The sequence below is a fragment of the Macrobrachium rosenbergii genome, chromosome 13, assembly GCF_040412425.1.
Source record: "Macrobrachium rosenbergii isolate ZJJX-2024 chromosome 13, ASM4041242v1, whole genome shotgun sequence".
NCBI classification, from domain to species: domain Eukaryota; kingdom Metazoa; phylum Arthropoda; class Malacostraca; order Decapoda; family Palaemonidae; genus Macrobrachium; species Macrobrachium rosenbergii.
In genome coordinates this window covers 35,658,913-35,685,602 of record NC_089753.1, presented here as the reverse complement: position 1 = coordinate 35,685,602, position 26,690 = coordinate 35,658,913, and the positions used below count along the sequence as shown (strand labels likewise).

The window sequence follows — 26,690 nt, the reverse complement described above, 5'->3', positions numbered from 1 at the left end:
GTATCGATACATCAAAACAGTAGTATCCTTCAATAACGAAACTGCACCTGCGTGTATCGATACGTCAAAACAGCATCCTTCAATAACGAAACTGCAACTCGTGTATCGATACATCAAAACAGCATCCTTGTATAACGAAACTGCATATCGTGTATCGATACATCAAAACAGTAGTATCCTTCAATAACGAAACTGCACCTCGTGTATCGATACGTCAAAACAGCATCCTTCAATAACGAAACTGCACCTCGTGTATCGATACGTCAAAACAGCATCCTTCAATAACGAAACTGCACCTCGTGTATCGATACGTCAAAACAGCATCCTTCAATAACGAAACTGCACCTCGTGTATCGATACGCCAAAACAGCATCCTTCAATAACGAAACTGCACCTCCTCGTGTATCGATACATCAAACAGCATCCTTCAATAACGAAACTGCACCTCGTGTATCGATACGTCAAAACAGCATCCTTCAATAACGAAACTGCAACTCGTGTATCGATACATCAAAACAGCATCCTTGTATAACGAAACTGCATATCGTGTATCGATACATCAAAACAGTAGTATCCTTCAATAACGAAACTGCACCTCGTATCGATACGCCAAAACAGCATCCTTCAATAACGAAACTGCACCTCGTGTATCGATACATCAAAACAGCATCCTTCAATAACGAAACTGCACCTCGTGTATCGATACATCAAAACAGCATCCTTCAATAACGAAACTGCACCTCGTATCGACACGCCAAAACAGCATCCTTCAATAACGAAACTGCACCTCGTGTATCGATACATCAAAACAGCATCCTTCAATAACGAAACTGCACCTCGTATCGATACATCAAAACAGCATCCTTCAATAACGAAACTGCACCGTGTATCGATACGCCAAAACAGCATCCTTCAATAACGAAACTGCACCTCGTGTATCGATACATCAAAACAGCATCCTTCAATAACGAAAACTGCACCTCGTGTATCGATACGTCAAAACAGCATCCTTCAATAACGAAACTGCACCTCGTATCGATACATCAAAACAGCATCCTTCAATAACGAAACTGCACCTCGTGTATCGATACGTCAAAACAGCATCCTTCAATAACGAAACTGCACCTCGTGTATCGATACATCAAAACAGCATCCTTCAATAACGAAACTGCACCTCGTGTATCGATACACCAAAACAGCATCCTTCAATAACGAAACTGCACCTCGTGTATCGATACATCAAAACAGCATCCTTCAATAACGAAACTGCACCTCGTGTATCGATACATCAAAACAGCATCCTTCAATAACGAAACTGCACCTCGTGTATCGATACATCAAAACAGCATCCTTCAATAACGAAACCGCACCTCGTGTATCGATACATCAAAACAGCATCCTTGTATAACGAAACTGCATATCGTGTATCGATACATCAAAACAGTAGTATCCTTCAATAACGAAACTGCACCTCGTGTATCGATACGTCAAAACAGCATCCTTCAATAACGAAACTGCAACTCGTGTATTGATACATCAAAACAGCATCCTTCCAAAACGAAACTGCACCTCGTGTATCGATACATCAAAACAGCATCCTTCAATAACGAAACTGCACCTCGTGTATCGATACATCGAAACAGCATCCTTCAATAACGAAACTATCAATTTACATCACCACCGCATTACACGCGAGGGACCACTTCAATTAAATGCAAATTAGAAATGCACAGCACTTATCAATTCTAACGGTCAAATAGAACCAAACAAAACAACATGAAATCTTCAATACTTACATTCCTGTTTAAACGTGAAGTATTCGGTTAGATGTCTACATTCGTGATTCCCTCTTAATAGAAATAAGGTGTTAGGGTAGCAAATCTTTAGCGCCCATAGATAAAGAACACACTGAAAGAGAGAGGGTGGAAGATCACTCGTTAGTAATATTTCAAGATCAATTACACTTAAGACAACGATTTTAGCATATACATATACGCGATCGTCATACTGTTCTTAATATTAATAATATTAATATTAATAATAATAATAATAATAATAATAATAATAAAGAAATATTTCAAGATAAATTACACTTAACAATATGATTTTAGCATATGCATAGGAAACACGGCCGTCATAATGTTTTTAATAATAATAATAATAATGATAATAATGATAATAATAATAATAATAATAAAATATTTCAAGATCAGTTACTAGTTACGATTTTAGCCTATACATAGGAAACACGGCCATTATATTGTTGTTGTTAATAATAATAATAATAATAATAATAATAATAATAATAATAATAATAATATTTCAATTACATTTAACACTATGATTTTAGTATATACACAGATAACGGTCATTATACTATTAAATAATAATAATAATAATAATAATAATAATAATAATAAAAATAATAATATTTGAAGATAAATTACACAACACTATGATTTTAGAATATATACACAGGAAACACGGTATTATACTATTTATAATAATAATACCAATAATATATTAATAATAATAATAATAATAATAAATATTTCAAGACAAATTACACCTAACACTTAGCATATACATAGGAAACACGGCCATCATACTATTCTTAATAATAATAATAATAATAATAATAATAATAATAATAATAATAATAACAACACAAAGGGAGACTTTTGTTCAATTCCCAAAAACCAAATAAAAATGTTGCACGGTTAAAATGCTCATTGGGGCAATGTTTCACAAATAAATTTGACTTTCAACCTTGTAAAAAAATTTTTTTTGTTCTATTTATAACATAAATCATATCACGGAAAGCTCGCTCATTTTGCTTTAATAAAAAATATTCGAAAATACGGTTTCTGGGTCGCGTGGTCACAATAAATATGAAACAAGAGACCCAGAAAAAGTATAAATTCTAAAATACATTGCAAAGGAAATATCGTTTAACAATGCACAAAAAATATTAATACACATTAATAAAAGTCTCCTAAACGCTATTAGTTGAGACAATAAATATGGGGAAATCAGCATTTTTCCCTCACCAAGCACCCGGCTTTATTCGCACTGGCGTTGAATATGCACCGCACATTTGCCAGAGTGACATAACCCAAAAATTGTGTTTTTTGAGTTATTGATACCAGCAGATAGGCCGTTCTTTGTTCCATATAGTGGTAAGAACGTCTTATTTGTATTTGTAATACTAATGTCACTATCAATAAAGAGTCACTATTACACTATAGAGGGTTTTAAACTTTAAATTGCTTCTCCTGAAAAATAGCAATTTTTGAGTTATGTCACCCTTCTGGCAAATGAGCGATTTGTGTTAAGATTCAAAAGAAAACAGCGCTATAATATTAATGCTGAAGTTGAAATTATAATAAACTAAACAGGTAGTTAAACATCAATGTATAAGCAGTGTACTCAATGATTTTGGTAACACTTTATGAGAAACAATATGGAGGCCCTTTGTAAAACCAAATTCAGTACCCCGCTCTTAAATAAATGCTGAGAGAGAGAGAGAGAGAGAGAGAGAGAGAGAGAGAGAGAGAGAGAGAACCAAATTCAGTATACCCCGCACTTAAGCAAATGCTGAGAGAGAGAGAGAGAGAGAGAGAGAGAGAGAGAGAGAGAGAGAGAGAGAGCCAAATTCAGTACCCCGCACTTAAATAAATGCTGAGAGAGAAACACCAAATTCAGTACCCAGCTCTTATATAAATGCTGAGAGAGAGAGAGAGAGAGAGAGAGAGAGAGAGAGAGAGAGAGAGAGAGAGAGAGAGAGAGAGAGAGATACTTAATCCCACTGGTTTTTTCCTACCCGGTCTAATTACCAGTCTCTGGCAGAAAGGGGAACGTAGAGGGATATAATCCCGCAATACATTAATGGAGTTGAAGAAAGAAAAAAAAAATCAAAGGCATAAGCCTCATGTTTCTGATTCCTATTTAACCGAGTAATGACAGTCAATTACAATTTTCAATTAATACGTCGACGGCTCCAGACCGTGACTGTGCATGACACGGGAGGTATTACGACTCGCTCCCATTGATAATTTAATAAGCTTAATTCTTGAACCTAAATATAGCGAGAATTTGCAATAGATTATATAAAAGGAACATTTTCTATATCACACATTTACTATATATATTTATACATTGTATATATATATATATATATATACATACATGTATTATATGTATGTGTATATACAAAACACACCATATATATATATATATATATATATATATATATATATATATATATATATATATATATATATATATATAGATATATATATATATATATATATATATATATATATATATATATATATATATATATATATATATATACGTATATACATACACACGAGGAAACGTGAATTTGATATTAAGCGACATTTGTAGCTTGATGTTTGTATATAAAACACGGTGATAAAAAAATTTCATTTATATATATATATATATATATATATATATATATATATATATATATATATATATATATATATATATATATATATATATATATATATATATATATAATATATATAGAAAGTGTGTGTGTAATTAGGCTACGTATACATGCGTTCTTTTATACGTACGCTCAGAATTCTCACCAGAGTGCTACATATAGGTTTCGAAAGTTCACTACCGTCAGACTCTTGGAAAAGATGCTGACCCATGCAGCTTATCTTGCTTTGCGTTAACTACCGAATATATTATCATGGCATTCAAGTGGTCTGCCGTGAACGAACGAACGAACGAGAGAGAGAGAGAGAGAGAGAGAGAGAGAGAGAGAGAGAGAGAGAGAGAGAGAGAGAGAGAGAATATGAATTTTTAGTTACGACTCTTTATAGGCATGTATGAACGTGCATCACATTCCCATGTGATAACGCGGTTTTACACGTCCGTGCTGACATACGGACAGCTAAATCTTACAAAAAGTAAGCAATGCCCACTAAACATGTAAAAAAGTAAACAATACCCACTAAACATGTAAAAAGTAAACAATACCCACTAAACATGTAAAAAAGTAAACAATACCCACTAAACATTTAAAAAAGTAAACAATACCCACTAAACATGTAAAAATTAACAATACCCAATAAACCTGTAAGAAAGCAAACAATACCCACTAAACAATTTGGTTAACAACAGCAGGACATGATGATGAATGTACCCATTTCCCCATCCTGTCAGGATATGAAATAACTAAGATCCATCAATCTAAAAAAAATGGGCAAACGAGGTTGACCAAAGCAAACATAGGTATGAATAGGTAACTTATTACTTGCCACTGTAGGATGTTAAAAAGTCCTAAGTTACGAAAACCCCCGTAAGGAGGTAGTGCCGTCAATGCACCTCATGTGGTGCAATGTAGGCATTACTTAAGGTTCTTTGCAGCGTCCCTTCGGCACCTAGCCACAACTGCTTTCACTCCCTTTCCTGTACCTCCGTTCATATTTTCTTTCTTCTATCTTACTGTCCACCATCCCCTAACAACTGATTCATAGTGCAACTGAGAGGTTTTCCTCCTGTTACACCTGTCAAATCTCTTCACTGTCAGTTTCAGTTTCAGCGCTGAATGGCCTTAGTTGCCCCCAGTGCTTGGCATGATGCCTAAAATCTATAAATCTACAATCTAAGTTACGAAAAGGGAATTAGGCAATTGCTATCTCGTTTACAGGTACGACAGCAATAGGAAATTTGTAACTGGGATTATGCTGTCAATTAACTCTGGTTCCCGAGGGTTCCCTAAACTAAGTTTTGGAAAAGACCCAGAGTCAGTATATTAGTGGCCTCCAGCCTGCCCTGGCAAGCACCAAATTAAAGGGAACCTCTGCAGGCTCAGGAACTAAGCTCCCCCGGAATTATTGGAAGAGTATCGTTAATGATGATTTTTATTCGGGTTAATACTGGAAAAGACACTCAACTGGGTTCTCAATTCGTACGGTTCACTGAAGAAATTACATCAGTCATCGTCTCCCAGAAACAAGTCTGAAATTGGAGCCAACTCGAACTTCCCAAAGCGAGAGAGATCCAAAAAGGCCTTTGAGGAATTGCAGGGAGTGGGAAAAGCTGAATCGTGTTCTTTTTTTTTATATATCAGAGTAAATCAAATGTAACATTAAAGGCAGTCCCTCTGGGGATTTCACAGAACACCTTGGGTGCCTGGTCTGGCAGAAAGAACCTTTTCTGGTGCTACTCAGGGCGGCCCGGGGCCCTTTGTTCTAAGGAATGGGTTTCTTATCGGGCTTTGTTGGGAACCATGGATGAGGAACCATTGGGAGCTTCTTGCAGAGGTCAGGGAGAGTCAGCCTCCGTAAGGGTTACCCTTTATGGAAAAAAAAAAAAAAAAAAAAAAAAAAAAACGCCAGTAGCATTATTTATGTGCCGTCAATAACAATTGATTGTCTACTGGTCTCTTTAAAAAAATATGATAGTGACTCAACACCAAGTAATTGTCCTCAGTCCTCAAATGCAGCCGAACAGAGTCAATGCTCGACGTACCCTGATCTTCTGGGCCTCGCCAGCATTAGTACAGCTACTAAGGTTCCATCAAGCATTACTATTCATGGTAAGTTAGGCACTTACACGCCTCTCACCCTTGCACCACCTCAACTCTCTCTTCAACTCAACACCCATCTCTGACCCTCAGTCTTCAGAAACTTCATTCCCGGGCACCTCCCAATCATCTATTTTACAGAGATATAGATCCCACTTCACACTTCTCGCAGGGGCCTGCGAATGCCCGGACTGACCTCTGAAGTTCAGTCCTTCGCATCAATCTGGAATTCAAATCTGTTGCGTGGCAACGCGTGGTGGACCCTGTTGCTACAAATACGGTCAATTCGATTCTAATGATTTCTGAATTGACGGTTAGACAGGCACGCATGCAAGCAACCCGCCCACCTCCCCAACCCGCTCTCTCTCTCTCTCTCTCTCTCTCTCTCTCTCTCTCACAATTTCTTTGCATTTTGACAAGTGTTCTGCTTCTACATTACCTACTCAACTCCGGGTTTAAACAACTGTGTTTCTTAGGCCGTTCAAAATCGCGAGTTCACCGACCTCTCTCCCCCCCCCCCCAAGTTGAAACAGTAAGGCCCACTCCCCTTTCACAGAGACAGGGTCATCAAATGCATGCAAACGAATAATCGGAAAGAAACCACATCCGTGACTTGGTCGAATCCGGATGTTGTTCTTGGTGTTTGCGACGAAGGAGAAAGGGAGAGAGAGAGAGCTGGATGGATGTTGTGTCATACAACCACCCTTAATGTATTCCAAGCAATTTCCTTAATATTAAATGAACAAGCAATGCAACGAAATAAGCGTCAATTTGGTTCCTTCAGGCAACAAGCAATGAGCTTTTTATGGGCCCCGTAGGGGGAGGGGGGTAGTGCCGTTAGTGCACTTCACGCGGTGCACTGTAGGCATTACTTGAGGTTCTTTGCGGCGTCCGTTCGGCCCCTAGCTGCAACCCCTTTCATTCCTTTTACTGTACCTCCATTCATAATCTCTTTCTTCCATCTTGCTATCCACCTTCTCCTAATAATTGTTTCATAGTGTAACTGTGAGGTTTTCCTCGTTTCACTTTTCAGACCTTTCACTGTCAATGTCCGTTTCAGCGCTGAATGACCTCATAGGCCCCAGCGCTTGGCCTCTGGCTTAAATTCTATATTTCTGCCCTCCTAACTTAATGTACTACAGGCAATTTCCTTAACATTAAATGAAGATACAACGCAACGAAAGAGTTAATTCGGTTCCTTCAGGCAACAAGCAATGACCTTTTTTTCCTTACAACGGATGGCAAGTTGACAAGTTAACCTAAGAAATTTTGATATCTGAGGGCAAATTACTCACTAAATATCTACATAATTTTGTTATTTTTTCATGGTTACTAGGTAGAGGATTTATCATAGCCAACAACGCCTAACAGGCAAATCTTTTGCATCAAGTTTTTATGACAAATTTGTTAAACAGATTGCGACTATTTAAAATATTACTTATGATTAAAAATTTTATGGACAAGAATTCGCCTGTGCTATCTTTAGTCGAAGAATATAGCAGGTCTGACGACCTCAATGCGCGACGTCCACTTTTACCCACACTTCCAACCTAACAGAATGAACAACTGTGTAGAAATAGGACATTACCTATAACAAGTAAAAAATGCGGCGAAGAACGCATGCGAGTTTTCTGTACAGCGTATAATGCTGTATGAGCCGCGGCCCAGAAACTTTCAGCACGATCATGGCTAAATTTAACCTTAAATAAAATGACAACTACTGAGGCTAGGGGGCTGCAATTTGGTATGTTTCAAGAATGGAGGGTGGATGATCAACATACCAATTTGCAGCCCTCTAGCCTCAGTAGTTTTCAAGATCTGGGGGCGGACAGGAAAAGTGCGGATGGACAGACAAATAGCCACCTCAATAGTTTCCTTTTACAGAAAACTAAAAACCACATATTGGCAGTTAGTGGTTTGGTCCAACTGCTTGTCAAGAATCTGAGGTGTGTGTGTGTGTGTGTGTGTGTGTGTGTGTGTGTGTGTGTGTGTGTGTGTGTGTGTGTGTGTGTGTGTGTGTGTGTGTAATGGGGCTGCTTGTTCATCGCGCTGGCAACAGCATTAATTAATATCAATCAGTACCCTAGATAATAGCTTCACTACACGAGGGAGTTGTAGGATGATTCCTCTAGCCAACATTCTCTCTCTCTCTCTCTCTCTCTCTCTCTCTCTCTCTCTCTCTGTGTGGATCTTACAAAATTAAAGACTTGTGGTTAGCTATAGTATACAGCAGGTGATTTTTATTGTTTTTTACAGACTGTGATCACTGGCAGAAAATTCAGTAATACAATTTAATATGTTCAAGAGTACTAACAAAGCTGTTTTTAAAGTGTGTTGCAGATTTTACGTTTTACATACCCTGAGTGTTGCATCATTATACTTATGCATTTGTACATTAAAACAACGTAATTTTCTCTCTCTCTCTCTCTCTCTCTCTCTCTCTCTCTCTCTCTCTCTCTCTCGTGCATGGACCAAACAAAAAATTGGAGGAAAAAGTCTGCCAAATACTACACGCAAGATTAAGCACAAATACGAATACTCACGAAAATTCATACACTTTCAATGCCAGATGTACGTAACATTAAACTACGTACTTGACTCCTCACTGGATCGAGTTATCACCGCGGGTAAACAGAGAGAGAGAGAGAGAGAGAGAGAGAGAGAGAGAGAGAGAGAGAGAGAGAGAGAGAGAGCAACCCCTACTGCAACACTTATGCATTCACTCACGGCTTTGGAAAATCAAGGACTGACCTAAATATCTGCCATCTGACGATGGGGGTGAAAAAAGCTTTGGAAATATTTATATGCAAAAATAGACGAAACCTTGGGAGAGAGAACACAATCTGTTAAAGCAAAAGATAATCGGAATGCGTGATAAAAACAAGCTTTGTCATTAAGCACGCTAACAGGACTAGAGAGACACAAATCAGCTGAAAACAAAGCAGAGCTAATAGCAAAAATAATCCAACCGAAGAAAAAAAGCAATAGAAGATAAGACATGTAGCAGCAGACGCAGAGAGACAGAAGCAGAGCTATTCATCTTGAAAACACACTGATATATAGTGAAAACAGCAGTCCTTATGAGCGAAATCAACTGACACAAGCAAATGGCGGTAGAAACGCCTTACAAGCAGAACTTGAAACGGGGCAAAATATAGAGCTGAAAACCAACAAGCAAATCTAAAATTACAAGAGGCACGGAATTAAAACAACAAGCAGGACTCAATACACACCAAATGAAATGGCAACAAAATCAACTGGCGTAGCCTGAAACACAGCAAAGGAATGAGAAGAGACATCTAGTACTGCTCGAAACGTACACAAACCAACGAGCAGAACTCTAAACAGCAAGGGACAGCCAAAAAATATAACCAGCAGATCTTGAAGCACAGCAGAGAACAGCAGACCGACCGAGCAGCAGAACTCGAAACTGTGCCAAGGACAGCAGAAAGCCAACGAGCAGAGCACAAAACGAAGCAAGGACTCGGAAAATAAACCGACATGCACAACTTCAAGCACAGCCAATGCCAGCGAAAGATCCAACAAGCGTAACTCGAAACAAGCAAATATTATGGCAGGACATCCTAATAACAGAACTCGAAACGCAGCTAAGGACAAACTCGCAAAAACCAACAAGCAGGCTCGAAAGAGCAAAAGGTCACACCAGAAACCCAACCAGCTGAACCCGAAACAAGCAGAGGGCAGAGCAGAAAACCCAACTAGCAGAACCTGCAGACCCAGAAGCAGAAGCAGCAGCAGCAGATTGAAGGGCAGCAAAGGCAGCAGTGGTAGAGTTTCCCCTTTAATAACCACCTGTGTGAGGCCGCGATGCTCCGCCACCACCACCACCACTACCTCCACCACCTCCTCCTCCTCCTCCTCCTCCTGGTGCCGCTGCAGAAGCCTTTCGAACGATATACACCTATCCCTTCAAACAGATCAACATCCTCTTCCCTTTGCACGTACTCCTCTTCCTCTTCCTCCTCCTCCTCCTCCACTAGACTCCTCTTCCCCTTTCTAAGTTCTTATCTTTAACTTAATTTCTGTCATTCACTCATATTTTTCCTCTTCCACTATAGCCTTCTCGTCCACTTCTTATCCTTCTAAACCTTCTCAATTCTCTGTTATATATAAATTTTCCTCTAACTTCAGCTCAATTTCCCTTTAATACCCCTTTCTCTTCCACCACTTTCGTGCCTCCTTCCTTCCCTCTGGAGTCAGGTGTAATTCCCTCCAATAAGAACATCCTCCCCATACTCGACTCTTCCTCCTCACTTTCCCCTCATCTTCCCCTCACCACTCGCTAACACTTGCCATTCACTTCCCCTCCGCCTTAATATTCTTGCCTTTCCCTGCCCCTTTCCCCTTAATGCATTACCCTAACTATTCTATGCCCTTTTGCATTAATACCCACTTTTTCAGTCCTACTTCATTCCTCGTTTCCCCTAAACATCCTTTTGCCTTCCTCCCTCCCTCCCTCTTCTCCCTATTTCCATCTCGACAATATTTTCGTCGTTGCCGTTCCCCTCCCCCTTCCCCTCCCATCAACAGACATGCCCCCTCCCCGCCCCCCCCAGGGCGTCTTCGTTCTCGCGGTGTCTTCCTGTACACTGAATCTCATTTCTTTCACTTTGTTTCCTCCACTTTCAGTTACTTTCCTTTCTTGCGTTTCCTTCGCCTGTCGTCATTTGCCCCGTGTCATTTGGTTACGTCTCTATTTCGCTCGTTTTCATATAGTCCAAGAATATTATTTCGTATTTATTGTCATTTCCTTGACTCAGTCATGTCCCTCATTTCATTTTCTAATTTGCCCCCCTCTCGTTTCTCCGGCTTCTGTTTATGACTTGTCAATTTGATACTTTCTTCAATATATATATTTCTCGGTTCTTTTACCCTCATTCCCATTTATTTATCTATCTCATTTTCTCGACCTAGTCATGTCCCTGTTTTCTTGTTCAAATTTTCCCCCCAATTCCCAGGCTCCCATTAATTACTTGTCAACTTTATGCTTACTTCAATACATGTGTCTTGGTTAGTTTATCATCTCATTTTCTCGAACTAGTCATGTCCCTAATTACATTTTTCAAATGTTGCCACAATTCCCAGGCTTCCGTTTAATACTTGTCGACTTTATGCTTTCTCCAATACACATTTCTTGGTTAGTTTGCCATAAATCATTTTTCATCTCACCTTCTGTACCTAGTCATGTCCCTATTTTCATTTTCAAAAATTTCCCCCAATTCCCAGGCTCCCGTTAATTACTTGTCAACTAGGTACTTCTTTCTTCAATATATATATTTCTTGGTTACTTTATCATAATTCATTTGTTCATCTCATTTCCTCGACCAAGTCATGTCCTTAATTTCATTTTCAAAATTCCCCCCCAATTCCCAGGCTCCCGTTAATTACTTGTCAACTTGATACCTGTCTTCAATATATATTCCTTGGTTACTTTATCATAATTCATGTGTTCATCTCATTTCCTCGACACAGTCATGTCCCTAATTTCATTTTCAAAATTTCCCCCTATTCCCAGGCGCTCGTTAATTACTTGTCAACTCGATACCTGTCTTCAATATATATTTCCTGGTTACTTTATCATGATTCATCTCTTCATCTCATTTCCTCGACCTAGTCATGTCCCTGTTTTCTCTCCCCGGTCTGACAAAGTCATTTCTGCGGGGCTCGCTCGGTTCCGTCTCCATCTCGCGCGCTCTCCTCTTTAAATATTTCGCTCGAATCTTTTTTTTTTTCCGCTGCGGGGATCATTCTCTTTCGCTCGTGTAATCTCTTTCCTTTAACAATGCCTCCTCGCCTCCCGTGTACCTCATTTCCTTCCATTGTAATTAACCCATTCCTGGCGTGCTTCATTTCCTCATTTCCCCTTTCAGTCCTCAGCGTTTTGGTTTTCGAGAGTTCAAACGCCACGGTCAATTTCTTTTCACGCGTCATATTTCCTTAACTAGTTTCTTTTCCATGCTAGTCCAGCTTTTTTTTTTTTTACTTGACTAGCTTCTTTTCCATTCTTCTCTAGCTGATTTTTTTTATGTCGCTGTTTTGACACTTTTGGTACCATATTTCCTTTGAGGTATATATTCAATTTCCTTCCTTCTGTCCTTATATTAAAATTCACTTCTCAAGTGTTCCGTTTCTTCGCGTTTTCATTTAAACCATGCATTTCATTTTCAGTCTTTAACAATGATGTTTTGTCATTTATACGTAAGTTGGGAGCAACCGACAAAACCCTCCTTTCAATTCTGTTACGCGTGACTGAAGAAAGCGTCTCGGCGCCGTTTGTAGTAGAGGAGTCAAATTGTTTCGTACTTTTGCTTTATGCTGGGTTCTCTCCACTCAACCATATTTTGAAACTTTGGAATACGTCACAGATTCTATATCTTGGCTTGGCACAGTGTTGAGTGTGGCTTACCTCGCCTGCAACACACATACTTCCCATTTTCTGTTCTAACGTCATGCTTTTAGTTTTCTGTAAAGGAAAACTATTGCGATGGCGATTTGTCAGTCCGTCTGAACTTTTTCTATCCGCCCTCAGATCTTAAAAACTAATGAGGCTAGAGGGCTGCATATTGCTATGTTGATCATCCACATTGCAGCCCTCTAGCTTCAGCAGTTTTTATTTTATTTAAGGTTAAAGTTAGCCGTGATCATGCGTGTGACACCGCTATAGGTGCCAACAACACAGACTACCGCCGGGCCGTAGCTGAAAGTTTCATGGGCCGCGGCTGAGAGTTTCATGGGCTGCGGCTGCGAGTTTCATAGGCTGCGGCTGCGAGTTTCATACAGCATTATACGCTGTACAGTAAACACATTTTTTACTTATTTTTTTTAAGAAGGTGGGAATGAGGCTCACAATTAAGATTAAAAGTTACTCAGTATCAGGATTTTTTTTAAAGTTTATTTCTTTGTCCTCTTCATTCCTCATGGGCTGATCTTCCTTTCAGGCCTTCAATCTACCTTATGCTTGTTCCTTACTCTGGGGAATTTTTGCAATTTTTTCTATTTTTTTTTTTTCGTTCGTACGAACCCTTATCAGTGTACAATAATAAGGTTAAATTAAAATTTGTTCCAGTTAATTTGTTCATATATACTTGCAGTATATAATACATGCTTCTAATCTCCATGACAACTAACAATAAATAAATAGCAACAAGAGTCTTAAAATACCGGAGTCAATTATTGTCTGGCTCTTTTAAAATAGTTTTACGCCTCATTCTAAGAACATCATTTCCAGTTTCCCCTGCTCCACTTCCCTTGCAAGTTCTACCCTTTCTTCGTCCCGCCTCCGTTTCCTTCCTATCCTGTTATTTCGTCTCTTCCTTCGCTATTCAAATTCACTCCTTTTAACCTTCAAATATTTTATTCACCAGTTTCTTTTAAGCGTTTGGGTTGTGTAATCACTACCCTCAGACTCTATCCCCTTCGAGAGGGCAAAAGCTAGCTCCTCTCTCTCTCTCTCTCTCTCTCTCTCTCTCTCTCTCTCTGGAACTACCATTCTCTACTTTATGGCAGTTCCTCATTGGACTGGTTGGTATCGTTCTCGGCTAGCACTCTTCTGGGCCCGGGTTCGATTCTGACCCGGCTTATGAAGAATATGAGGAATTCATTTCTGGTGATAGAAATTCATTTCTCGTTATAATGTGGTTCGGATTCCACAATAAGCTGTAGGTCCAGTTGCTAGGTAACCAATTGGTTCTTAGCCACGTAAAATAAGTCTAATCCTTTGGGCCAGCCGTAAGAGAGCTGTTTATCAGCTCAGTGGTCTGGTTAAACTGAGGTATGCTTAACTTTCTCTCTCTCTCTCTCTCTCTCTCTCTCTCTCTCTCTCTCTTTATGGAATCACTATTCCCTACCTCTCTCCCTCCCTTACTGAAACTACCATTCTCTACTTTATGGAGCCACCATCCCCCTCTCCCTCTCTATCTCTCTCTGGGACTACCATTCTCTACTTTATGGAACCACCATCCCCCGCCCCCCTCTCTCTCTCTGAAACTACCATTCTCTACTTTATGGAACCACCATTCTCTCTCTCTCTCTCTCTCTCTCTCTCTCTCTCTCTCTCTCTCTCTCTCTCGCTTTGGAACTACAAATCTCTCTCTTTCCGCTCCGGAACCACATCTCTCTCTCTCTCTCTCTCTCTCTCTCTCTCTCTCTCTCATAAATTCAGCCTGATGCTAAACTCGACCAGTAATCAAAAGCACAATATCCTTTTGCATTTTGAGATCCATTATGCGAAAGAAACAAAAGAGCGCGAAAGATGAAGATCACTAAGAATAAGCATATTTGCATACTGAAAAAAAAATACACCGCAAGTTGGAGAAACAATAGCAACAGTACGTGGCTCTTCAAATACAAATCTTACAGACGCATAATACAGACTTAAGACCATTCCAAAGTCAGGGAGTGAGAGATTTCTGGCGATGGGGCGTTATGACAACAGGCCACTTCAACAAAAAGTAAACGAACGCTGCTCTGCGAAGCGAGTAGCACGCAATAATTCTAGGGTCGCAGGCACCACAGGGCCTTAACAGATACCTCTACGAATTTAAGCTTAAAGTTACTGGTCATAAAGGTCTACTGACGATGGTCTTATCATAAATAACAATGCTGAGTAATGGGAAACGAACACTTCCAGCAGTCAAATCTAGATGATATAAGATCTGAGAAATTTAAGGATACACGAAGTCTGATATTTCATCTACTTTAGATAATGCTAGAATTCGATCTCAGACCCGAGGAAAACGTCTGGTCCAGTTAGATTTATAATGATTAGATTTATAATGAAATAAGTATCAATTTCATTACGCGTTTTGACTTGTAATACCCGTAATACCTAACAACGCCTAGGTTATATATATCATATCGCTATTACTGACGATTAATATAGGTTCCAGGATAATATCTTCAGGAACGCCAACCGACATAGGTCTAGGCCGCACAAAGAACAACTAAACTGTCGTCGACCAATGAAAAACTACTACATATATTTATATATATATATATAAATATAAATATAATGTAATATATATATATATATATATATATATATATATATATATATATATATATATATATATATATATAATGTAATGAGAACCTTATAGCTAACAATGAAACCAAAAATTTTTTTAACAGGGTTATACTTATATCCATTGTTACCGTTCCCTCAATATTACCTCTCATATAACTAGGAGAGAGAGAGAGAGAGAGAGAGAGAGAGAGAGAGAGAGAGAGAGAGAGAGAGAGAGAGAGAGAGAGCTATAATCTTTATTCTTTGTCACAACAATACAATTGTAAAGAAAAATGCCAAGATAAGACATCGCTACACACCTGTTCATCCACGTACAAACACACACACACACACACAACACCTGGTCTTAGGTTATAAGGCTTCTTAATCTGATCAACGACTCTCTCAGTTGAGACAGGTGAGCACGTGCATACTCATCACAAAGAGAGAGAGAGAGAGAGAGAGAGAGAGAGAGAGAGAGAGAGAGAGAGAGAGAGAGAGTTACAATTCCTGTTTTTAATGTTGTGCATATATATATATATATATATATATATATATATATATATATATATATATATATATATATATATATATATATATATATATATATATGACCTTGTACGAGGACGTCATCAGCCCAAAACATAACACTCAGTATGCGCGCGCGCAAAAAATTATAATAAGATGACGAATACAGACCTAAGTCCATATTAATTAGGCACAGGGGGGATGAAGGGGAGGGGGAGGGAGAGGGGGAGGTGAGTGGCGAGGGAGAAAATAGGGTTTTAACCTAAACAAAATACGTGATAATGAGGGGCGTTAATTTTAGCACACCGGGAGAGCTCTTGCTACGCTAAGCCGAAAGATCACGGATAATAAAAAATGTCAATATTGTTGGACGGGTTCGCACGAATTGGCTTTCCGATATCTCTCTCTCTCTCTCTCTCTCTCTCTCTCTCTCTCTCTCTCACCAGATGCGTGTGTATGTATACTTGTGCACATCACCTGTATTACGTCTGTATTTATATACATAATAATGCACTGAATAATTCAGGTTTTATTGTGCAATAAAACTTTAGGCAGAAGCATTTTGCTTGTCACACTCTCAAACAGGCACATCGTAATTAATTTTATTTTCCCAGACTACAGCGACCGTAAGTTCCAGAAACAGGAGAATTACTGTTACTTTACAACGCAAACCACAAACACCTTTATATCCTGGGAGAGAGAGAGAGAGAGAGAGATTCAGTTTCAAATATTTTACTTGGTAAAGGCTTGGGACTTGTTGTGAACTCCTGCTACTACTGATCCTACTCTTCATAAATAAAATAGCGCAACCAATAGCACTTGCTACTGGTGCTGCTGCTGCTGACATTAGCAGTAAATAATTCATCAGCACATCCTACTAATTCTTCTGAAACGTCTTGCGGGATATCCGACTGTAAGCCCCAACAAATCAATGCGAGTTACAATGATACAAGGCTGCTGTGAAAACTGAGATAAGTACTTACCAATAGATTCCCACACACACACACAAGGGTTTCAGTATCCTCTCCACCTACTCCTATATTTAGCGTTACCTGACGCATTACCGATATGATATATCGACTTCCAATTACTGAAAGCCAAAAATAGAACCTTGGTCTGACTAAGACATTCCGTCGGACATCTGGGACACAGGCAGACAGACAGACAAACAGAGAGAGAGAGAGAGAGAGAGAGAGAGAGAGAGAGAGAGAGAGAGAGAGAGAGAGAGAGAGACCAAAAAATCACTAATGATTAGAGAGCGCCCGATGTCCAAGCTTATTACGTCACGCCCTTGAAAAGGTTGAGCCATTTATAGAACCAGAAAAATGAGTGTCCTAAGACCCACTATATATATATAGCCCACTACGTAACATCTTCGGCGTCGCCTTGAACGCAGTAAGGGGGCGGGGGGAGGGAGGCCGGAGGATGTAGGATGAACGCAGAAACAAGTTAAGAGGAAAGAACGCGAGCTCTGCTACACTATGCTCCTGACTTGTTTGACGTTTATACCAAAAGCGACTTCTTTCCTGGTCACCGGGCTATTTATGGGGATTACGGCACTGGATTCAGGGAAACTGTCTACAGAAACAGATCCAATCTGTAGAAATAAATAATGTCTACATACAAATTCAATTGTCGAAAAGAAAATAACCAAGTAAATTCAATTATCTGTCGAAAAGGAATTGCCTACAGACAAGGAATACAATTTCCTGTCGAAAACTGTCTACAGACAAGGAATACAGTTATTGTTTGTCGAAAATTGTCTACAGAAAAGGAATACAATTATCTGTCGAAAAGGAATTGTCTACAGACAAATTCAATTATCCGTCGAAAAGGAATTGTCTACAGACAAGGAATACAATTACCTGTCGAAAACTGTCTACAGACAAGGAATACAATTACCTGTCGAAAACTGTCTACAGACAAGGAATACAATTACGTGTCGAAAATTGTCAAGAGACAAGGAATACAATTATCTGTCGAAAACTGTCTACAGACAAGAAATACAATTACCTGTCGAAAACTGTCAAGAGACAAGGAATACAATTATCTGTCGAAAATTGTCTACAGACAAATTCAATTCTCTGTCGAAAAGGAACTGTCTACAGACAAGGAATACAATGACATGTCGAAGAGAAACTATCTACAGAAGGTAGAAATTTTCCTTGGAATTACGTCACTCAAGCACTAACCTACAAAGCCGCTGTCTGTCACTAGGAAGTTTTCCGTGGACGTTCCTCAAAGGGGATTAAAACCCTGTTACCTGCCCAAGGTGAGATTAAGTAAAACGCAATTTGTGTTGAGTGATTGACGACACTGAACGTAGTTACCCTTCATATAATGGTCACCGAAAAGCGCAATTTGGCCAATAAGGAGAAAGTATACCTTAGTTTAACCAGACCACTGAGCTGATTAACAGCTCTCCTAGGGCTGGCCCGAAGGATCAGACTCATTTTACGTGGCTAAGAACCAATTGGTTACTTAGCAACGGGACCTACAGCTTATTGTGGAATCCGAACCACATCATAGCGAGAGATGAATTTCTATCACCAGAAATAAATTCCTCTAATTCTTCATCAGCCGGTCGGAGACTCGAACTCGGGCCTAGCGAGTGCTAGCCCACAACTCTACCGACTCTCCCAGCGAGGAACTGCCAATAAGGAGAGCATCACTGAACACGCCATTCATCAGAAGGAAAATCTACGATGTAAATGCAGGAAAAAGTGTCTCGTCACAGAAGTTAATTCCAATTTCCCATAGAAATAGCTTCCACTGTATTAAAAAAAAAAAGTCAATATTAAACAATAATAAAATTTTACCTGTAATGGATTTACCAGAGGAGAGAAAGAACGCATTCAATACACTCTAACATATGAAAATATCCACAAGTGAAGACTGACAAGTGCACACGTCAACGCAATGGCACCATGGCACGTTCGCAAAGTAAGGTGAAGCCAGGCACCAACAATTACTACATATAATAGAACGGAACCTGTAAGGCTTAATTTACTGAAGGCAATGCTGCAAAATATATAGATCAACATATTTAATTCACAATATTACCCCAATACTTCCTTATTATTACTATCTATAACTCGAATATCAAAGATTAAATATGGAGGAAGTTAAAGTTTATGTACCTGCCTATTTACTGAACAAAATTACTAAAATTCATTTGACATACAGATATATAATATATATATATATATATATATATATATATATATATATATATATATATATATATATATATATATATATATATATATATATATATATATATATATATATATATATATATATATATATATATATATATATATATATATATTATTTACAGGTCCAGATATTCAGTTCCTTAGATCTTAATTTCATAAAGCTACAATCATATTTACCTTGCTTCACCAAACACTAATATCTAATTAAGTTTGTAATGGAATACAATATTTAGAAATTAAGAACTGTTTCCATGGAACATGTTAAGAATACAGGGTCTCTTCCACACAAAACCAACAAAAAGTTGAAGCAAGATATTAGCGAAATTTTCCTAACTTCCATGCTACAAATACCACCCAAATTCGCTGTGCAAAATCTTCAAAATTAAAATCCTTTCTTATAAAAAAAAATTATAAACTGCCTGATCATCCATGCACGTCTGCTGTTTACCTTACGTGCGTTTAATGCTTGCAAGGCTATATTGGCTCTACTCTTCAAGAAAGCTTAACATTACATGCAAAACCTGAGCAGTGAGGGCGGACGGAGATCTAAGCACACTGGCTGCAACATAAAGTACTGGTTAACTCTTCGGAAATTCAACAGCTCTCAGCCACCGAGTATTTTTCTCACTGCCAAACCTCATCCCAGAAGAGTTTTCATAATAAATCATTTTTGTAACTCGTCAACACTATGATATTTTTTTTCTTAAATAATCGTTAGACAAATTAACTTTTTCTTACACGACCCATCCATTTCCGGTTGAATCTGAATTATAATTTTTACAATAAAAATTATATGCGAGCAATAAGCTACGTCACCCTTTACAAAATACTGAAATCCATTACGAACTGTTTTTGAGATCTTGTGAGCAAACAAAGGCACACATACTTAGGTGAATACACACACTACCCCCACCAAAATCTCCCACATTCCAAATCATTCTACTACAAGCGAAATTAGCGAATTACTGAAGAGCTACATTCTAATAAAAAACATCATCTTCAAGCGAGACATCAGCCATTTTACTGTAAATGTGTCACAATATGAAGAGCGTGTCTAATATGCATTATCAATACTCCTCTCTCTCTCCCTCTCTCTCTCTCTCTCTCTCTCTCTCTCTCTCTCTCTCTCTCTCTCTCTCTCTCTCTCTCTGCTGATACCACAGAAAAATTCAATACAACGTGCCATTTAAAATCGATCTCTCATACACCTCACGTACAGAGCAACCTAGTTTCATAAGAAATATATCAAAGAGCAGACTAGTTTTATAAGTATATCAAAGAGCAGGCTTGTTTCATAAACATATCAAAGAGCAGCCTAATTTTATAAGAAATATATCCAAGAGCAGCCTAGTTTTATAAGAAATATATATCAAAGAGCAGCCTAGTTTCAAAAGAAGTATATAAAAGAGCAGCCTAGTTCCATAAATATATATCAAAGAGCAGCCTAGTTTCAAAAGAAATATATCAAAGAGCAGCCTCGTTCCATAAATATATATCAAAGAGCAGCCTAGTTTCATAAGAAATATATCAAAGAGCAGTCTAATTTCAAAAGAAATATATCAAAGAGCAGCCTAGTTCCATAAATATGTATCAAAGAGCAGTCTAATTTCATAAGAAATATTTCAAAGAGCAGCCTAGTTCCATAAGAAATATACACTATATCAAAATGCAGTCCAATTTCGTAAATATTTCAAAGAGCAGCCTAGTTTCATAAGAAATATATATAAAAGAGCAGTCTAGCTTCACAGCAAATGTATATCCAAGAGCAGCCTAGTTTCATAAGAAATATATATCAAAAAGCAGCCTAGCCTAGTTTCATAAGAAATACATCAATCCACCGCTTCCCCACCGTAAATACGGTGGTTTTCAAATGGTTATAAATGTAAATAAAGCCGTGGTGTATTTATTAACAAATCTTAGATATTTAGCACCAAAACGTGAAAGATTCAAATTCTGAATTGCTTCTCACAATTACTCCTAAAGATGACACTTAACCCAAGGGTGACGGGAGCAGGAAAGACGATAAAAAGAAAAAAAAACAAAAAAAGGCAGATATTTCTAATGCTATTCGGTGAAACAACCCCTTCCATCAAAATATCCTCATACGGATTAAATGGACAGCGTATGAAAAGGATACTTGCAGTTTTAGCAAATAACGATACTCTACGACACAATAAATTATAACTACGCTTTAAAAATCCAGCATACTACATCACACGACGCGGATTAATACGAATCAACGCTTGTAAAAATATAACCTTAGCAGTTAAGGGTACTCGTTATGTCAAGCACAGCAGTAAATTTCGAGCGACGCCGAATTAACCTCTGAAAATCTGGTAATCTTCGGGGGGGAAACAAAGCTCATTTTTCAACTTGACTGATCGCATCAGACTATTCTGTTCCACTGTCACGCCCTGCGGCGGCACACCAGCTCCACAGGTGGGCGTCAAAAACGAATCAGTGAGAGTTATCTTGTCTGATCGATAAGTGAAATGAAGTAGCGTCTTCGAGAATACACACTCGATAAATACATACATTATATATACATATAAATATATTTGTGTATATATATATATATATATATATATATATATATATATATATATATATATATATATATATATATAATGCACGTATGTAATTATTGTGCGTGTCTGTATTCTGCTAATCGTTCCCTCACCCCAGTAATTATCGATTAGACAATGTGTGCGTGTTAATATACATATATTTGTATATTATATATATACATATATATTTGTATATTATATACATACATATATATTTGTATATTATATACATACATATATATTTGTATATTATATACACATATATATTTGCATATTATATATATACATATATATTTGTAATATATATATATATATATATATATATATATACATATATATTTGTAATATATATATATATATATATATATATATATATATATATATATATTAAAACACACATTTGTATATTATATATAAACACACACACACTGCTTAGGAGAGAGAGAGAGAGAGAGAGAGAGAGAGAGAGAGAGAGAGAGAGAGAGAGAGAGAGAGAGAGAGAGAGAGAGAGAGAGAGAGAGAGAGAGAGAGAGATTAGAATCAATGAAATATAAATTATTTAAATATGTCTCGGCAAAGCGTTCACCAATACTAGGTCGGTCTAGAGCAGCAGTGATATTCCCAACCTGTTGCTTGAGAGCACCACAGTGCTCGTGCTCTCCCAGTAACAGTCTGGCAGTGCTTTCAAGTGGCCAAAATCGTGCTCGCAAGCACCTGCTCTTTGCAGGACTTAATCTCACGAAGATACGATGATCGCGATGTGAGACTTAAAACGCTTATCGAGCAAAATGCTGATTATGAATACATTATAAAACAAGTAAAATATGAGCTGAAGTTTCTTCGGCGCAATCTAGTTTTCTGTACAGCCGCTGCAGCGTATAATCAAGGCCACCGAAAATAGATCCATCTTTCGGTGGTCTCGGTATAATGCTGTATGAGCCGCGGCCCATGAAACTTTAACCACGGCCCGGTGGTGGCATATCCTATGTCGTTGCCAGAAGCAGGATTATGGCTAAGTTTAACCTTGAATAAAATAAAAACTACTAAGGCTAGAGCGCTGCAATTTGGTATGTTTGATGATGGGAGGGTGGATTATCAACATACCAATTTGCAGCCCTCTAGCCTCAGTAGTTTTTAAGATCTGAGGGTGGACAGAAAAAAGTGCGGACTGACGGACAAAGCCGGCACGACAGTTTTCTTTTACAGAAAACCAAAAATCACGCCAGTGATGAATCTCTAGTGTTCTAGTCATTATTTTCTTCTACTTTTATTACAACTTATAGCAATGTGTAAACAGCATAACTTATTTATTTTACAGTAAATGAAACAATAACGACTGTCGCAGGCCAATAATCTCTACTGATTATCTGATTTCTGGATGACTGACCTGTAAGTATTTTTACAAAGCAATAATTTTTTTAGAAATATTTATATCTTGAAAACATGCATCTCCATTCTGCAAAAGAAAGAGTAGATACACACACACACGCTGTTGTTTTTGTAAATCTGTGAGATTCAGGTTTTACTCACTGGCAGTGGTCCCACAAGTCAGTCTACCATGATATGCTTTCATGAAACTCTATTTATTTATCATTCATGGTCGTCTTATTTATCATCACTCACGGTCGCCTAGTGAATAAAACCAATGGCATCAGCTCCTCGCTACCCACAGAAAAAAAAAAAAAAACTTAAAAAATGGCCCTATTAAGAGAGCCACACCGCAACTTTAAACGACAAAAGCTCCGCCGGTTGCTAAGAACGCCGCGACAAAGAACAACGCGAGCAACAAACCAACTGAACGGAGGAACAAACAATCGATGCACCAATCAGGGTCAGGAAGGACCCAAGGGTGATACAAAGGCAGTTAGGACGTATAGGCCCTTGGCGAAGGCTGCGTAAGGGTTCCTAATTTCGGAAAACGTCGCGTTGCCTACTTGGAACAAGATCTGATCCTCGTAAGTCCTCATTTACCCTAATGTTAGGAATGTTAAATAATTAATTCCTTAGGTATTCCTACAGCGATTAACTACTAATGTCAATGAAAACTACCTTTTTACGTGGAATTAACCTGACTTAAGTTAAAGATTCTCCAGATTAACCCTTTAATTATTTAACATGGAAGAGTACGTCGTACGCCGAAACAAAATTGAATGTAGTGAGAAACAAACAAGAATGAAGCGGGATATGGAATAAGCAGAGGACTAAAAACAAAGAAAACATAAAATAGGATAGGAATATAAGATTTAAGCCAAAGGCCAAGCGCTGGGACCTCTGAGGTCATTCAGCGCTGAAATGGAAATTGACAGTGAAAGGTTTGAAAGGCGTGACAGGAGGAAAACCTCGCAGTTACACTAAGAGTCAACTGTTAGGAGACTGTGGAAAGTAAGATGGAAGAAAGAGAATATGAAAGGAGGTACAGTCAAAGGAACGAAAGGGGTTGCAGCTAGAGGCCGAAGGGACGCTGCAAAGAACCTTAATTAATGACTACAGTGCACTAACCTCTTAAGGGGATTATTACATTATAACCTAATTTAGCAACTCGATGACACATTTTGAAGACAAAGAAACACTTCTAAGAACTTTGGGTAACGTAAGCATTTCCAACCACCTTCCCCCCAACCCCACCCGCCCCGCAAGGGAACCATGCATACTACAATGCAACCATTGCAAAAGATAAGTAACCCTCAACATCGTCACTCCAGAGTGATTTAACTAAAGGGAATACGTATAAAAAAAACTTGAAACCATTTCATACGAAACTGCGAGCAGACAGACAAATTGCAAAATCGTACTGCTCGAATGATTCATATGGATCTGCCGGCCTATTCAATTTCATTAAAAATAAATGCGACCCGCATGAGTTCATGACGTCTCATCAGCTCTCACATTAGGACTTATCTAGATAGAGCTGTTTTGATACGATTTCTCGCCATGGAATCGATTCGTGTGTGAGCCGCGTACACGTTCAGTGAGAGAGAGAGAGAGAGAGAGAGAGAGAGAGAGAGAGAGAGAGAGAGTCATTCTGAGGAAGACAGAGAGAGAGAGGGAGGGAGAGTCATTCTGAGGAAGAGAGAGAGAGAGGGAGTCATTCTGAGGAAAAGAGAGAGAGTCATTCTGAGGAAAAGAGAGAGAGAGAGAGAGAGTGAGTCATTCTGAGGAAGAGAGAGAGAGAGAGAGAGAGAGAGAAAGTCACTCTGAGGAAAAGTGAGAGAGAGAGAAAGTCATTCTGCAAGTGATTGACGGGTGTGTGTGTGTGTGTGTGTGTGTGTGTGTGTGTGTGTGTGTGTGTGTGTGTGTGTGTGTGTTTATGCGTTCTAAATAAAAACACAAAGTTACCCTTTCTTTCCCCGCTTAAACTTCGATCTGCGGCTGCGCTGGCCGGCAATTAGGGGTCATTATCTCGAAAAGTAACAACGCTGGCCTGTCTAGTTTAGAAACAAATCGCCGATCTAACTGGCACTGACTGCGCCAACAATGCCGCCGAGTTTGCCGATATACGAGAGCGTACCGCCAATCTAAGTGTGTAGTATGGCTTTTTTCGGTATTACCGAATATTAAATAACGCATATTCCAGTCAATAAACCTTTTATCTGTCAGAAAAATAACATCTACTTAGCAATAAACAATGGCTATCTGCATGAGTAACAAAGAGCATCCAAAAAGTAAATAAGGCTTGAATAGTCAGTAAATAAGGCTTGTATCGTCGAATAGAATATATATTATCCAAAAAACTAGCATTAGCGCCATTCTTGAATAGTAATAATCATCTAAAACAGTAACTATGATTTTTCCTGTTCTTTAAAAGCAGCCGGCACCGATTAGCAAATAAAGCCTGGCAGTCGGAGTAGGGGAGTAGCGAAGAGGAGAAGGGTAAACAGGGAACGGAAGGAAAATTGGAAATGACGTGCGGGAAAGATGAATGAGCAGGAGAGAAGGGTCTCGTTAAAATAAACATCTTTAATGTACAAAGCTTTCATTCCCTCAGCAATAACTAACGAAAACGGAATGCCCAAGAAGCCTACACAAAGCAAACAAGTAAATAATACGCCGAATTTTCTTCAGCGCAACCGAGTTTCCTGTACAGCGTAAAATCGGTATAATGCTGTACGAGCCGCAGCCCATGAATCTTTAACCACGGCCCAGTGGTGACATGTCCTATATCGTTGCCAGATCCACGATTCTGGCTAACTTTAACCTCAAAATCAAAACGACTGAGGCTAGAGAGCTGCAATTTGGTATATTTGATGATTGGAGGGTGGATGATCAACATACCAATTTGCAGCCCTCTAGCCTCAGTAGTTTTTAAGATCTGAGGGCGGACAGAAAATGTGCGGACGGACAGACAAACAGCCATCTCAGTGGTTTTCTTTTACAGAAACTAAAACGGACTTTCAATTACGGCGAAACTAAGTTTTCAATTCCTTCATAATCACCAAAGCCTGTTCTAGTTAATGCCCGCCTGTACTTCCAAGAGACGTCACACAAATCCAAAGATCTGAATGTGATACCGGGCACGGGCATGGGAGAGGCGCACTGATGATATAATGGAAGGAAGGAGCAAGGAGAAATGGGAGGGGTACTGCGAGGTGGAAAGGGATGTAAAGACATGATGAGAGAGAGAGAGAGAGAGAGAGAGAGAGAGAGAGAGAGAGAGAGAGAGAGAGAGACAAGAAATGGGGGAAAATTACCAGCCACATAGCAGTGACATTTGAGGTAGAAGGAAGATGGAACAAAGATAGATAAGAGTAAGGGGCAAGGAATAAGTGAAAGGAGACAAAATG

The 26,690-nt window shown here is 38.7% G+C and overlaps 1 protein-coding gene across 17 annotated transcripts in view; it reads right to left on the bottom strand.

The window, feature by feature from the left end:
- LOC136845177 (serine/threonine-protein phosphatase 2B catalytic subunit 2-like) overlaps positions 1 to 26,690 on the bottom strand; it is a 280,643-nt gene that overhangs the window by 44,386 nt on the left and 209,567 nt on the right. For all 17 annotated transcript variants that reach the window (XM_067115156.1, XM_067115162.1, XM_067115160.1 and 14 more), the window contains one exon: positions 1,797 to 1,908. In XM_067115156.1, the coding sequence (XP_066971257.1) occupies positions 1,797 to 1,908 (112 nt within the window). The remainder of the gene's footprint in view (positions 1 to 1,796; positions 1,909 to 26,690) is intronic.